The 15012-nt window shown below is 36.0% G+C and overlaps 1 protein-coding gene across 1 annotated transcript in view; it reads left to right on the forward strand.

The window, feature by feature from the left end:
- The window catches only part of LOC150092741 (cholinephosphotransferase 1-like), a 204806-nt gene extending 191376 nt beyond the window's left edge, over positions 1-13430 (forward strand). Inside the window, exon 8 of the mRNA XM_090414422.1 lies at positions 12857-13430. Coding sequence (XP_090270548.1) covers positions 12857-13036 — 180 coding nt within the window. The 3' untranslated portion in view covers positions 13037-13430. The remainder of the gene's footprint in view (positions 1-12856) is intronic.
- The last annotated feature ends 1582 nt before the right edge of the window (positions 13431-15012 follow it).

Below are 15012 nucleotides of genomic sequence, written 5' to 3' on the forward strand. Positions count from 1 at the left end.
GATTTGTATCCCCTTAATTATTATTAAGGATACCAGAAAAATAGCTGTTTGGCTTTCAATTCAAGCAAGATTTTATTAAAGATCATTCTAAATAGAATTGACGCCAAAGTTGAGGCAGAGAAGCCCAAGGAATAAGCAGGTTTTAGGAAAGGTAAAGCTCTTGACTGTGTTCAACATATGCAACTGTAGGAAGCAATGAAAAGAATGGATTTTCCTCAACTCACTATAAGACTGATAGCTCACTTGTATAGGGAACAAGAAGCCATGGTAAGAACAGGTGTTGGATTAACTGATTGGCTTCTGGACGGAAAGGGAGTTAACCAAGGATGTGTACTTTCTTCTCACTTGTTTAATATATATGCTGAGGACATCATGCATGTAGCATTGGATGAGCCCAAGACAGGAATTAGAATGGGTGGTAGATTGATCTGTAATCTGAGGTATGCTGATGATACTGTACTCCTCTGTAATGACAAGGAAGAACTAGGACATATTCTTGACAAAGTTAATGAGATCAGTAAGAACAAAGGACTTCAGCTCAATTGTAGCAAGACAAAGATTATGGTTCTCAAAGGAAATACAGACAAGGAAGCTCCTGAGAAACAAGTGTACCTTAATGGTGAAAGAATTGAGGAAGTCAGCAAGTTAGAGTACCTGGGATTCATTATTAATGTGAAGAATTGCTGTTCAGAAGATCAGGAATGACTAAAACAACAGTCAGAGCCTTGTCTGATATCTGGAAGGATGGATCTGTCTCCATGAGAACAAACTTGAGGATTTTGGATGCAGCTGTTTTTCCAGCAGTGACTTATGGATGTGGGACTTGAAACCTAAAGAAGTCTTATAGGAAAAGGATAGCTACTTTTGAGATGTAGTGTTACAGAAGGCTGTTGAGGATATCATGTACTGAAAGGCAGACAAATGAGTGTGTGCCAAAACGGATAAACTTTAAGGCTCTTTAAGGATATGGACAGAAGAAAGTTAAAATACTTTGGACACATTGAAACGATGACTTCTCAGAACAGTAATAGAAGGTAAAGTTCCTAGAAAAAGAGGAAAGGGTAGACTATCAATGGGATGGATGGATGATGTGTCTGGAGTGAATGCTCTTCAGGGAGCTTAAGCCTCTAGAAAAGCATACAACAGGACCACATGGCAAGGACTGGTGTGGCATCACCAAGCATCTAAGCAAATATTGGGCATCTGTCGATGTCCAGTGAAAAGATGAATAGATGAATTTGAATAGATTGGTTATATAGGCAAATGACAGTGAATATCAGTTCAGTGTTGCCAAGTGTAATGTCATGCATTATTGACACAGGACATTACAGGTGAAGTATTATTATTAATAGAAATTTTTTGGATGTAGTCAATGAATCTAGAGACTTCAAGGTAATTGTGAATAGTGAGTTGAAGTTTAAGAGTCATCCTGCTAAGGAAGTTAAGTCATCACATCGGATAACATTGAAGTGCATGGTCTGACAGGCCTGTTTTACCATAGTGAAGGAATTTAATGTGTCATTTGTGTTTGTCTTTTCTTTTTGATTGGGAATGATCTACCAATTCCTTGAATGTGATTGCTAGCTTCTTAACTAAGTGTTAATTGGGTGATAACAGCAGGGATTAATTCCTCCCTCCTACATAAAAAAATGCACAAACACTTCATCAACAAAATTAAAAACATCACACTCAACAACGAAGCTATATTAGTCAGCTTTGACGTAACTGCCCTTTTCATTAATGTCCCAATCAATAATACTATTTGTGTGGACAGACTTATGTGTTCGTCGAACATGTTGTTTATTTTTTTACGATATATATTAGAACACAGAAACTAAGTAAATAATTAATTTATTAACTTATTGCTGATATTTTGCTGTTGTTATAACCAGCATCTTTAGAGCATAATCAGCAGACTGGTTAAACAAAATTGTAGCAACAACACAAAGACTAGAGTCTTGATTTTTTGGCGCCCTCTATCTGAAAAAAAAAAAAATAAATAAAATAAACTATCACATAAGTCTAGAGTCCTACAAAAAAAGGCATACTAGTTTTTTCTTAGGATGACTGTCTCCCAGATCTTAGGCAAGTTAATACAGCCATATTTGTTGAGATTTGGAGTGTGTTTCAGGGCTTCTGTCACCTCTAAGAACAATCTCTCCGACTTATAAGAGTTTCTGTGTAGTACTTTTGTGTTTTTCCAGTTGATCCTGTGTGTAGGGGTATCCAGAGCATGGTCTGCTAGGCCCGACTTGCCATAATGATAATTCCGGACGTATCTTTTGTGTTCGTTGATGCGGATGTTCACAGTTCTTCCTGTTTGACCGTAGTAGGCTTGATTACATGAGCAGGGTACTGGTAGACTCCTGGATGTGATAAAGGGAGAATGCTGTCCTTGGGTGAGCGGATAAGGGTAGCTAATTTGCTACATGGTCTGAATGTAGTGCGTAGTTTATGTTTATTGAGAATTCTTGAAATCTTTTCGGATGTGCCTTTGATGTATGAGATGGTGATTGTTTTGTTGTAGTTCTCTGTGGTGGATGGTGGGAGGGGTTTCTTAGGAGTGTTTAGTATTTTGTTTATCTTGTGTTGATTATAGCCATTGGCTAAGAAGGTGTGGCATAAGTGAGCCAGTTCAGCAGCAAGAGCATTGTCATTGGAACAGATTGCTCTCGCTCTATGGGTAAGTGTTTTTAAAATGCCATATTGTTGAGAAGGATGATGGTGTGATTGTTTGTGTAAGTATCTCCCTCTATGTGTGGGTTTTCTAAAAACTGAAAATGATAAGGAACCATCTGGAAGACGTGTGATAAGTGTATCCAGGAAGGGCAGACAATTATTAGCTTCTAGTCCCATAGTAAAGTGGATTTTTGGATGTTGGCTATTTAAATGCGCTAAAAATGTTTCCAATGTCTCTGGGCCATGTGGCCAAATAGCCAGTACATCGTCAACATAGCGTAGCCAAAGTGTTGGTTTGAGAGTGGCTGTATTGATTGCTAGTTTTTCCAGGTGTTCTATGTAAAAGTTGGCTGGGGGGGGAGCCCATGGCTGTCCCATCTATTTGTTTGTATATTTTCCCTTTCCATGTGAAATATCCTGCCTGTATTGTGAATTTGAATAGTTCAAATATATCAGGAGGGAAGTGGGACTTCAGTAGATTGAGGGTTTCTGTAAGTGGTACATTTGTGTATAGTGAGGTGATATCAAAGCTTACTATTAAGTCTGAGCTTTTTAGGGTCAAGTGTTGTAAGATGCTTTGTAGGTGGGCCGAATTTTTGACAAAGGAGGGAGAATTGTTTGTGAGAGAGGCTAGTAGCTTCACTAAATGTCTAGCCAATTTGTATGTGGGACTATTTATACTGTCCACAATTGGGCGTAAGGGTGTGCCTTGTTTGTGAATTTTTGGTACGGAACTTTGGGAGATCCTAGATAACATCACCGACGCAATGGCTAAAAAAGAATTCGACAGAGTCAAAAACCGGCACCAAAATAAGTTTGAAAATCTCCAACAAAGGAACACCAGACAACGACCGCAATTACAACAAGACCTCCTTGTCGTGAATCTATCGTCGCTCACTTTAAGCAGAGAAGCCACTAGTGCTTTAAGTCGAGGGCACAATTTTGCCGTGACTCCCAAACAAGTTCCAAAAGCCAAAATAATGGCGTCCATCGAACGAGGAATATACGACCTGCCTCCAACAATAGCTAACAACATACGTTTAGATGTGGCCAACATCTTAATCAAGTCCAAGCCTCCCAAAAATAACATCCCACATAAAGAATTCATTGCTATAAAAGAGCTACAGAACAACAACCAGATTATCATAACAAAAGGACAAAGGAAATGCAACTGTAGTGATGGACACAACAGAATATGATAACAAAATGCACACACTATTACAAGATCAGTCAATACAAAATTATAGATCGCAATCCCACCAACTCACAAAAGAATAAGGCACAAAAATTATTGAAAAAAGTCACCTCCTGGCCCAAAGACACAGTAAACAAACTCAAGCCCTTCCATGTTCAAACACCTAGGATCTATGGAGCACCAAAAATTCACAAACAAGGCACACCCTTACACCCAATTGTGGACAGTATAAATAGTCCCACATACAAATTGGCTAGACATTTAGCAAAGCTACTAGCCACTTTCACAAACAATTCTCCCTCCTTTGTCAAAAATTCGGCCCACCTAAAAAGCATCTTACAACACCTGACCCTAAAAAGCTCAGACTTAATAGTAAGCTTTGATATCACCTCACTATACACAAATGTACCACTTACAGAAACCCTCAATCTACTGAAGTCCCACTTCCCTCCTGATATATTTGAACTATTCAAATTCACAATATAGGCAGGATATTTCACATGGAAAGGGAAAATATACAAACAAATAGATGGGACAGCCATGGGCTCACCCCCCCCCCTTAGCCAACTTTTACATAGAACACCTGGAAAAACTAGCAATACAGCCACTCTCAAACCAACTCTTTGGCTACGCTATGTTGATGATGTACTGGCTATTTGGCCACATGGCCCAGAGACATTGGAAACATTTTTAGCGCATTTAAATAGCCAACATCCAAAAATCCACTTTGCGATGGAACTGGAAGCTAATAACTGTCTGCCCTTCCTGGATACACTTATCACACGTCTTCCAGATGGTTCCTTATCATTTTCAGTTTTTAGAAAACCCACACATACAGGGAGATAATTACACAAACAATCACACCATCATCCTTCTCAACAATATGCATTTTAAAAACACTCACCCATAGAGCGAGAGCAATCTGTTCCAATGACAATGCTCTTGCTGCTGAACTGGCTCACTTACACCACACCTTCTTGGCCAATGGCTATAATCAACACAAGATAAACAAAATACTAAACACTCCTAAGAAACCCCTCCCACCATCCACCACAGAGAACTACAACAAAACAATCACCATCCCATACATCAAAGGCACATCCGAAAAGATTTCAAGAATTCTCAATAAACACAAACTACGCACTACATTCAGACCATGTAGCAAATTAGCTACCCTTATCCGCTCACCCAAGGACAACATTCTGTGTTCTAATATATACCGTAAAGTCTACCAAGTACCCTGCTCATGTAATCAAGCCTACTACGGTCAAACAGGAAGAGCTGTGAACATCTGCATCAACGAACACAAAAGATACGTCCGGAATTATCATTATGGCAAGTTGGGCCTAGCAGACCATGCTCTGGATACCCCTACACACAGGATCAACTGGAAAAACACAAAAGTACTAGACAGAAACTCTTATAAGTCGGAGAGATTATTCTTAGAGGCGACAGAAGCCCTGAAACACACTCCAAATCTCAACAAATATGGCTGTATTAACTTGCCTATGCCTTTTTTTTTTTTTTTTTTTTTTTTGTAGGACTCTAGACTTATATGATAGTGTTTTTTTTTTGTTTTTTTTTTCAGATAGAGGGCACCAAAAATTCAAGACTCTAGTCTTTGTGTTGCTGCTACAATTTTGTTTAACCAGTCTGCTGATTACACCATGTTGTCATAGTCTCGCGTATTGTAACAAACTGTGTTTTTGTGCTCTGAAGATGCTGGTTATAACACCAGTGAAATATCAGCAATAAGTTAATAAATTAATTATTTACTTAGTTTCTGTGTTCTAATATATACCGTAAAAAAATAAACAATAATAATACTATTCTTCCCATACAGAACATATTTCCCTCTAATATCATGGTCCACTTTGCCCATTTACAGCTAATTCTCTTTTTACACGGCTTTTTTTTTTACACAATTTTGAAATAACGCAGTTTTGAAAACAAAAGCACTTATATTTTTACACAGTTCAAAATTATGCTTATTTTTATAATTTCTGTTTGAATTCAGTTCTGTTAAAAAGGATATTTCCATTATAATTATCATTTCCTAGAACGGTGCCTATGTGCTTAAACGTGAATTTTGGGGAACCCCCTTGATGTTTTAAATATCAGGGATTACTCTACACTACAGAATGTAGAACAATTGTTCAGATAAAAAAAAATACCAAGTAGAATTCATATAGCGAAATTATAAAAAACAAGTTGGTGGCTTTAAAGCAGCTAAGGATCGTTGTGACTATTATTTTGCAGCAATGCTTCAGGAGATCATATATTAAAACCATTACTCATTAATTGATTTCTAAGACCGCAGACAATGAAAGGTGTGGATTTTAACACATTACCAGTGCATTGGAAGGCAAACAAAAAAGGTTGGGTTATAAAAGAAATTTTTGATGATTGGTTCCATCAATGCTTTGTTCCAGAAGTTAAATGCTATTTGATGGGGGGGAAATGCAGAAAAGCGCAGTTTCATCACAGTTGAAAACTTGTTCTAGTCTGTAACATGCTGACTCCATAAGTTTCTGAAATTCCTTCACGAACCTTTCAGCGACTTCTTTGTCAGCACTAGCACCTTCTCTATGTCTAACAACACTATAGATACTGGTTCTATTCTTGAATTTCCCAAACCATCGTTTGCTAGCTTTAAAATCTTTGCCGATGTCTTTGCTACTGCTAGTGGATGGCAAGTTCTGCAAAAGACCTTTGTAAATAGTTTGAGCTTGTGAACAGATCATGTTTTGAGATGCACTGTCTCCTTTCAGTTGCATGTCATTAATCCAAACGATAATAAAGTTTCTATTTCTTCCATAACTTTAGATGACACAATAGATACTCCTCTGGCCACATCCAGTTCCATATAAAAATCTGCTTTCTTGACATTTGTAGCTATGGTGGATTTGGACAAGTCATACTGCTTGCACAAATCACTTTGCCTGACTCCTTTCTCATATTTTTCCACAATCTCTTTCTTAATTTCTGTTGTGATTTTTTTCTTCTCTTCTTCCTTAGTTTTCTTTGGCCCCATGTTGAAAATAATATGCTGATCAGTGAAATGACACTTATCTGGTAGATTATTCAGAAAATAAACGTGAAGCTACAATAAAGCATGTCACTTATAAAAAGAAATACATTCAGTACACATAATAAATACAAACCTAGAAATATCTTCACGAAGTGTATTGTTTGTTTACACAAATACTGAAATAGATACACAAAAAAGCAAATACGTGCAGTGTTCGTTGTATTTCAGATAAATACAACGTAGTAACAACAATCATTACACTAGAGACAGTTCAGCACGCTCTCAGCTAAACATGCATGCATATATGTACAGCTGGTGCTGTACTCTGCATTAAGCCTGTTTCTAGCACAGGAAAAAGTATAATGTAAAACATTTGAAAAGAAAAGCATCACATAGAAAGTTTTTTACCTTGGATATATACTATGTGAAAGATACCAAGCAATTTTATAAGCTAGATTTTAATCCTTTTTTTTTCCCAAACAGACAAGTAAGTCAAGTTTGCACCTGAACATAGTTCAAGTCTGAGGCAACTCGTGGTAAAAGGTGGAGTAAGCTCCGATCACTTTCCTTAGTATTTTCCCTTAATGCAATTGGAGCTTACTCCACCTTTACCACGAGTTGCCTTAGACTTGAACTATGTTCAGGTGCAAACTTTACTTACTTGTCTGTTTGCTTACTTGGGGAAAAAAAAAGGATTAAAACCTAGCTTATAAAATTGCTTGGTATCTTTACCATGTATATACCCATTACTTTCTATACCTTTCTACATCTTACTCTCATCCTGGGATTTTTATTTAATAAGGTCGAAGCAACTTGTTTAGGTAAAATTTATAAGCTCTGCATTACTTCAACCTTGGCATTTTTTGGGTCTGGCTCCCACTGACGAGACCTGAAAAAAGGTCAAAACCGGTCTGGGTAGTGGCCCTTGCCTTTAATGCATAGCATCATACATCTCCACAAGGGGATGTGCTTTACATTGGGCGAAAATACATTGGGGGTGCTTTGCAATGGGGGAAAGTGATTGGATCTTACTCCACCTTTACCATGAGTTGCCTCAAACTTGAACTATGTTCAGGTGCAAACTTGACTTACTTGGGGAAAAAAAGAATTAAAACCTAACTTATAAAATTGCTTGGTATCTTTAACAAAAGCATCACGGTTCGTATCTAGAGATCAAAATGAGATATGAAAAAAGTTCGTAAGTCGAGGTACCACTATATATACTTTAAATAAAAATTTAAAATGAAAAATATTCCATTAAAATTAAATAGTTTTATTCAATGATTTTCATATGTTTTGTTTGAAAATAACTTATTGTTTGTATCAGGTTTTCACATCTGGAACCATTCTTCTATTTTTTCACATCACTGTATTCTTTTTAATGCTGTTTTCATTTACACTTTTTTTTTTTTTTGTTGTTTTTTTTTTGGAACCAATCTGCTGTGTAAATGGAAAATTGGGTGTACTTTGTTTTGGGTATTTCATGTTGCAATAATTTCTACCTGCAAAATGTTAGCTCACCATAACTAACTTTTACATGGAAGACTTCAGGCAATGAGCTCTAGATTCAGCAAGTCTAAATCCCAAAGTCTGGCTCAGATGTGTTGACGATATATTCACCATTGTGATGACTTACAAATATATTTGTAAGTCACCACAACACAACCATATCCAAGTCTGCCTGTTAGCTTAGTGGCTTTGTGCTTTGCAACTATATGCCTGGGGAAGGAGTGTCCTAGGTTCGATTTCGTCGATAATGCGAGAAGCTTAAGGATCTTCCTCAGCCATAGCCAAGTTAGTCGGTCTTGGGCATGGATAGCAGGGTTTTTTCCGCCAGTTTATCTGGGGTTTTTCATCCCGCAAGCAGGAAAATCGGTTCCGTGCACCCACAGATTAGAATCAGGAATACTGACCCAGCCATAGGCCTGATTCATCAGCTATGCCAGTTCTGAGCCCCGAATAAAATTTGTGGGGACTGAGATGGTGCCGTACCTCCCTGTAAAGGGGACTCACAGCCGTTGTATCATCATACGATAATTATTATTAACCATATCCAATTTACCATCAAGATTGAAAACAATAACTCTCTTCCTTTTCCAGATGCACTTGTCACTCATCTTTCCTCAGGCTGCCTTTCCTTCATTGTCTAATGCAGACACACACACACACAAAATTTCATACCACCATCCAACACGAAAACTAGGGGTCATCAGCACCCTCAGACATCAAGCCCTGACAATTTGATTACTAGATTACCTAAGATTACAAGAATGCCAAACCATACCATACAGTAGGGGAATATCAGAAAAAATATATAGAATACTACATATATACAACATTAAGACAACTTTCAAACCTGCATCCCCAGTCTTTTTTTATCAATTAAAATTACCCAATTGAACCACATATACTTTTATTTATATTAATTCCTTCCAAGAGAGGCATAAGCTTATAGTACATTAGTGTTGGTGAGGTGGTGGGGGTCATGGATATCTATGAATACTGCTGAGAAAAAGTACCACACATGGTACTTTTTCATGCCACTTCAGGCATCCATTAAGCTGGGTGGCGGTTTCATAGTGGTAGCTAACTGCTATAGTGGAATTCAAACCAACAGCTTTGTTGGAGAGTTGGTATGCTGTTCAGCTTTTCACTTTATCATGTCCTAAATACTAAATTTTTATTAAATTCCATCCAGCCTTAGTTCAGAATTCAAATTCATCCCTGCACATGGTCTGATATAGAAACAAAAATGTCTCAACAAATTTTATGAAGGTTTCAAATATTCACTTTCTGTAAAATCCATTTGATTCAAGTCAGAAATAATTTTAATGTGAATGGACGAAACAAAATACTACTTACATGATTTCATGAAACATCAGCAGAACTCTAAAAAATTAATCTAGCTTTCCAAAGTAATGTCAATGCTGACCCCTTTCAGAAATCCAGAAGAAGGGAAATGTTTTTGTCAAATAATTTTAGTTTATTAAAAAGTAGATCCTATCATTAGGTTTTTCATAATAAGTTTGGATTTTAAGTTGTTAAGGTGCAGATGAATCTCTTCATTCTGACCATCTGGAAACCAAACCAGGACCAATTAGGTAAGCTTCTAGGCTGTGTAAGTTTCATGTCATTCCTAACTGTGAAAAGTTGATCTATAGCACATTTAGTACTGTGAAGCGACTAAATATTAAATAATCAGAACTGCACTCTAGAGACCAATTAGATACTTTACTAACCACTTCAGGTCTCCAGTAATTATGAAATTTTCACATTGGGCACAAAATCATCTATCACATAGAAATATTTCTGAACATCTTTGCCACAGTGGGATTCAAATTGAATTGAATGCAAGTGAATGTGATATCCACTCAGCTAACCAAACCATCATTTGTCCATGCCTGAAGCTACCCTGTCTGTCTGTAAAATAGTGCTGTTAAGTACCATTTTGAATTTGAAAACCTTTCTGAGAAATATGATACCTCAAATTTTATTTTTATGTGGATACATAAAGGATTTTGCTTGGCCAAATCAGGTAGTAATTATGTTGAACATACTGTATATGATATTATCATCATCAGTTATGTTTATTTTGACATGTTCAGGAATAAACTAGTCACATCAGCATGTGAAAATGGGGGGGGGGGGGGGACCATGCATGCAGAGTAGGGATTACAACACAACTGTATATGAGTGTAAAAAATCTTGAGGATGATGCAGAAAGCTTTCAGCTTAGTTTGTCATTCAGATGCATTTCTCATGTTACCTTAATGTAAAAAAAAAAAAAAGTAACAAAGTGTTACTTAAATTAAGGGGATATTAAATCCCACATAGTTTTAAAACCGAATAAGAAACTCAAAGATTGGAATCAGAGAGTTTCTTGCCGAATATAGTAAACTATAAAGTATCGGCGACACTAGCGTTAGCCAATGCAAGTGATCCTAGTACGTAGTACAATACCGGACGACTCATTGCAAAGGTGGGGGGAAGTTCAGATCGCTATTCTTAGGTATTTTCCATAATGTAAAAACACATTTCCTAGGAAATGTATGCTGTTATTACATTATGGAGGGAGGTCACTACCCGGACCGTTTTCAGCCTTTTTTGAGGCTTCATCAGTGAGTAGCTAGACCTAATACCAAAGTGTATAGCGAAAAGAACTTATATACTCTGCGAACGAGTTTTCCAAAAGTTTTCGCTATACACTTTGGTATTAGGTCTAGCTACTCACTGATGAAGCCTCAAAAAAGGCTGAAACCGGTCTGGGTAGTGACCTCCCTCCATAATGTAATAACAGCATACATTTCCTAGGAAATGTGTTTTTACATTATGGAAAATACCTAAGAATAGCGATCTGAACTTCCCCCCACCTTTGCAACGAGTCGTCCGGTATTGTACTACGTACTAGGATCACTTGCATTGGCTAACGCTAATGTCACCAATACTTTATAGTTTACTATATTCGGCAAGAAACTCTCTGATTCCAATCTTTGAGTTTCTTATTCGGTTTTAAAACTATGTGGGATTTAATATCCCCTTAATTTAAGTAATGTTTTCATTGCCGAAATGAAGCTTATTAGCTCTTTATACTTAAGTAACTTAATGGTTGCACCTGTTTTGGAAAACTCGTTCGCAGAGTATATAAGTTCTTTTCGCTATACACTTTGGTATTAGGTCTAGCTACTCACTGATGAAGCCTCAAAAAAAGGCTGAAACCGGTCTGGGTAGTGACCTCCCTCCATAATGTAATAACAGCATACATTTCCTAGGAAATGTGTTTTTACATTATGGAAAATACCTAAGAATAGCGATCTGAACTTCCCCCCACCTTTGCAACGAGTCGTCCGGTATTGTACTACGTACTAGGATCACTTGCATTGGCTAACGCTAGTGTCGCCGATACTTTATAGTTTACTATATTCAGCAAGAAACTCTCTAATTCCAATCTTTGGGTTTCTTATTCGGTTTTAAAACTATGTGGGATTTAATATCCCCTTAATTTAAGTAATGTTTTCATTGCCGAAATGAAGCTTATTAGCTCTTTATACTTAAGTAACAAAGTGTTTTATTATTCTGGGATTATTTATTATTACAGTATTAATTTAGATTTTGAGTAAAAACATTTCACTCCATGATTTTGGATGGCTGGGGAAGAGGAATCTGTATGCTTGATGATTTATCAGTATGCCATTCATCTGTTTACATACTGAAAGGGTTAGGTGTTGATCGTTCATAATTCCTTGTGTCTATAGTTTGGCCTACTTTGGATAGACTGGTAGATCATTTAACATTCAACAAGTATGGTTGCATTAAATTACCAAAGATTTGGAGACAATCATTCTGAGACTGCATAACCTGACTTCTCCAAATTAAATTTGCATTTAACCAGCCCATAGAGGACATCATGTTATGACATTAGTTCTGTGTCAGTTAAAAATTTGAACTGTTTATGATGTTTTAGTCTATTTGCTGTGAGCTTGTCACAGTTATAATTTGTCCTCTGAAGGTGCTGGATTAGTAAGTTCAATAAAGTTCAATAAATTTTCTCTCTTGGTGTTGCTTATACCATTGAAGCACTACTGTGAAGCATTTATCTGTTTATTTCGCTTCTAGATATATTAAAATGCAGTTGTGCAAAAAGAAAAGGTTCCTCTTCTCTTACCCATGGTGTTATAAATAAATTCATGGTGGTATGCATTTATTTATGGCACCATGTTTATGGTGCCATAAATAAATTAATCTGTTGGAAAAAAAAATAAAAAAATTATCATTTATACTTCAAAAAATTATTTTTAAAATAATTAAATAAAACTACTCTTTTCTTATCAAAACAATGTTTGGATCCTCATATTTAAGAGTATAAAAAAAGTTTCCTATTGATAGTTTGTAGGGTAATGCAAAGAATTTTTTAATTTTATGAAAATATTTACAGCTTTTTTTTTTTTTTTAAGGTTTATTGCTCAGCAGATTTACTTCATTATTGCACCATAGTATGTAGTCAAATTACTAGTCATTTGAATATTGAGCTGTTTCGAATAGTCCCACAGAATATAAAAAGCCATTCACCAGTGTCTCATAAAAAGACCAACATGAAGATGAAGTCGCATCATTCATTACAGAAGCATGCATAACAATAGTGGTGCCTTAAACCTGACTTTTTTTTTTTTTTTTGTAAACTCTGTATTGTATTTAACAAGTACAGGAGGACAATTTGTGTCTAGTTATTCTGCTCTGTACAATATCCAGTGTTAATCTTTTGATGTATTCACATTCTATTGAATGTAATAAAGCACTGCAGTATAATTTTTTATGTGTACAATTTGTCAAAGTTTATATGCAAATTATGCAGCATTATATGCTATTAATTTTAACACATTTGTTGACAATTCATTCCCTCAGTATTGCTTAAATTAGCATACCACCTAGTCAAAATCTTGTCTAATGTGAGTATTATCATTCTAATTATACCTTGAAAAAATGATGCATTATATAGATAGAAGAATAAAGATTTTAGTTTTTTTATTTCATTAGTTTCTTTCATTTGTGAAATTTAATGCTTTTGCCTAAATCTGAAGTTAACAAATAAAGCACTTATGAACATTATTGAATAAAAGATGAATACAATGTTTTAAAAAAATTTTTCTGGTGAAGAACATTGGAATACAGCACCATTTTATTACATCCTTTTAATGACTATGAAAGAAATGCAACACATGCCAGTTACATGTTTTCAGGATTATTTTTACCTGAGTATTAGAAAGCTATTAGCATGAGGAAGTTCAAGCAAAAGTTGCAGAACCATAGGTATTGTAGCAGCTCATTGCTTACTAGTGCTGAAGGCATTTTCAGTCAGATAACACTACATTTGCAACAGTACACATGTCTGTGCATTGATAGTATAGTTTTTTAATGTGACTTAGAAACTTGACTAAATGGGTGGACTTTTGAGTTGGAGGGGAAAAAGTCCAGTTACCAATCATCACTCTGTTTCACAGCTTATATTCCAGTCATTTAAATGTATTAATGGAAGCAGCATGCTGATATACACAATGTAATTTCATATCATCATAATAAGTTTCAGATCAAAAGAAAATCATACATAATGCACTGTTATTACTAATACTTACTAACAATGCACCATTACTGCCATGTTTCAACATAATGTGCACAAATTTACATGGAGAGAAGATACAAGAAATAAAAAAAAATCTCTACTGAATGCAGATAATACCTTATTACAAAAACAGGTCAGTTGTTCAGATAATGAATGTTCAGTTTGCTAAGCTCTATCGATCTAGTATATGTAACACGGATCATAGTGATTCATGTTACATATGATCCACCACTCATATGAAGAAGAGATAGTTCATGAGAAGGAAGTTCAAGAGCTGGTGCATAACCTCAATAAGAATTCAGCAATAGGGACTGATGAGATATCATTACATATGCTTAAAGGAATGTTCAGCTGAGCTAGCTAGGCCATTGATGTATGTGTATAATTTGAGTCTTGGCTCAAGAAAGATTCCACAGGAATGGGAAAGAATGTACAATAACAGTTGTGCAAGGGTGTTGCAAAAACTGATGTATCTAACTGCCAACCTCAGTATCTGGAGCTGTTGTGAAAATTTTATAGGAGTTGGTAAGAGCTTGCATACAAAAATGTCTTGACAAATCAATTATACTTTGCGAAGTGCAGCATGAGTTTATTAAAGGATGATCATAGACACAATAATATAAAGGGGTTTTTTTGCTCATATTTTATGCTATAGCTGAGTTGAATAAAGGAAATTAATACACTATGCATTTTGTATTGTACTTTACATTGTACTTTGCTAAGGCATTTGATAGGATGCTACATGAAAGTCTGCATAAATTGGAGAATTTTAGGGATTGGAATATAAACTGTTGACTTTGATAAGTGGGTGGCTGAATGCAGGAGGTGTTCAATTGTTTGGTGATGATGCAAAAATAGGCATAGCAATCAGGGATGCTACTGATATAAAGCACTTATAGAATGATTTGAATAGGCTTGAACCGCAATCAAATGATAATGGCTGTCAGTTCAATATTAGTAAGTGTAAAGTTATGCACTTTTGCATGATGAGAT

The sequence above is a fragment of the Typopeltis vanoorti genome, chromosome 25 (assembly GCF_054136105.1).
Source record: "Typopeltis vanoorti isolate ZY-2024b chromosome 25, IOZ_Tvanoo_1.0, whole genome shotgun sequence".
Taxonomy (NCBI): Eukaryota; Metazoa; Arthropoda; class Arachnida; order Uropygi; family Thelyphonidae; genus Typopeltis; species Typopeltis vanoorti.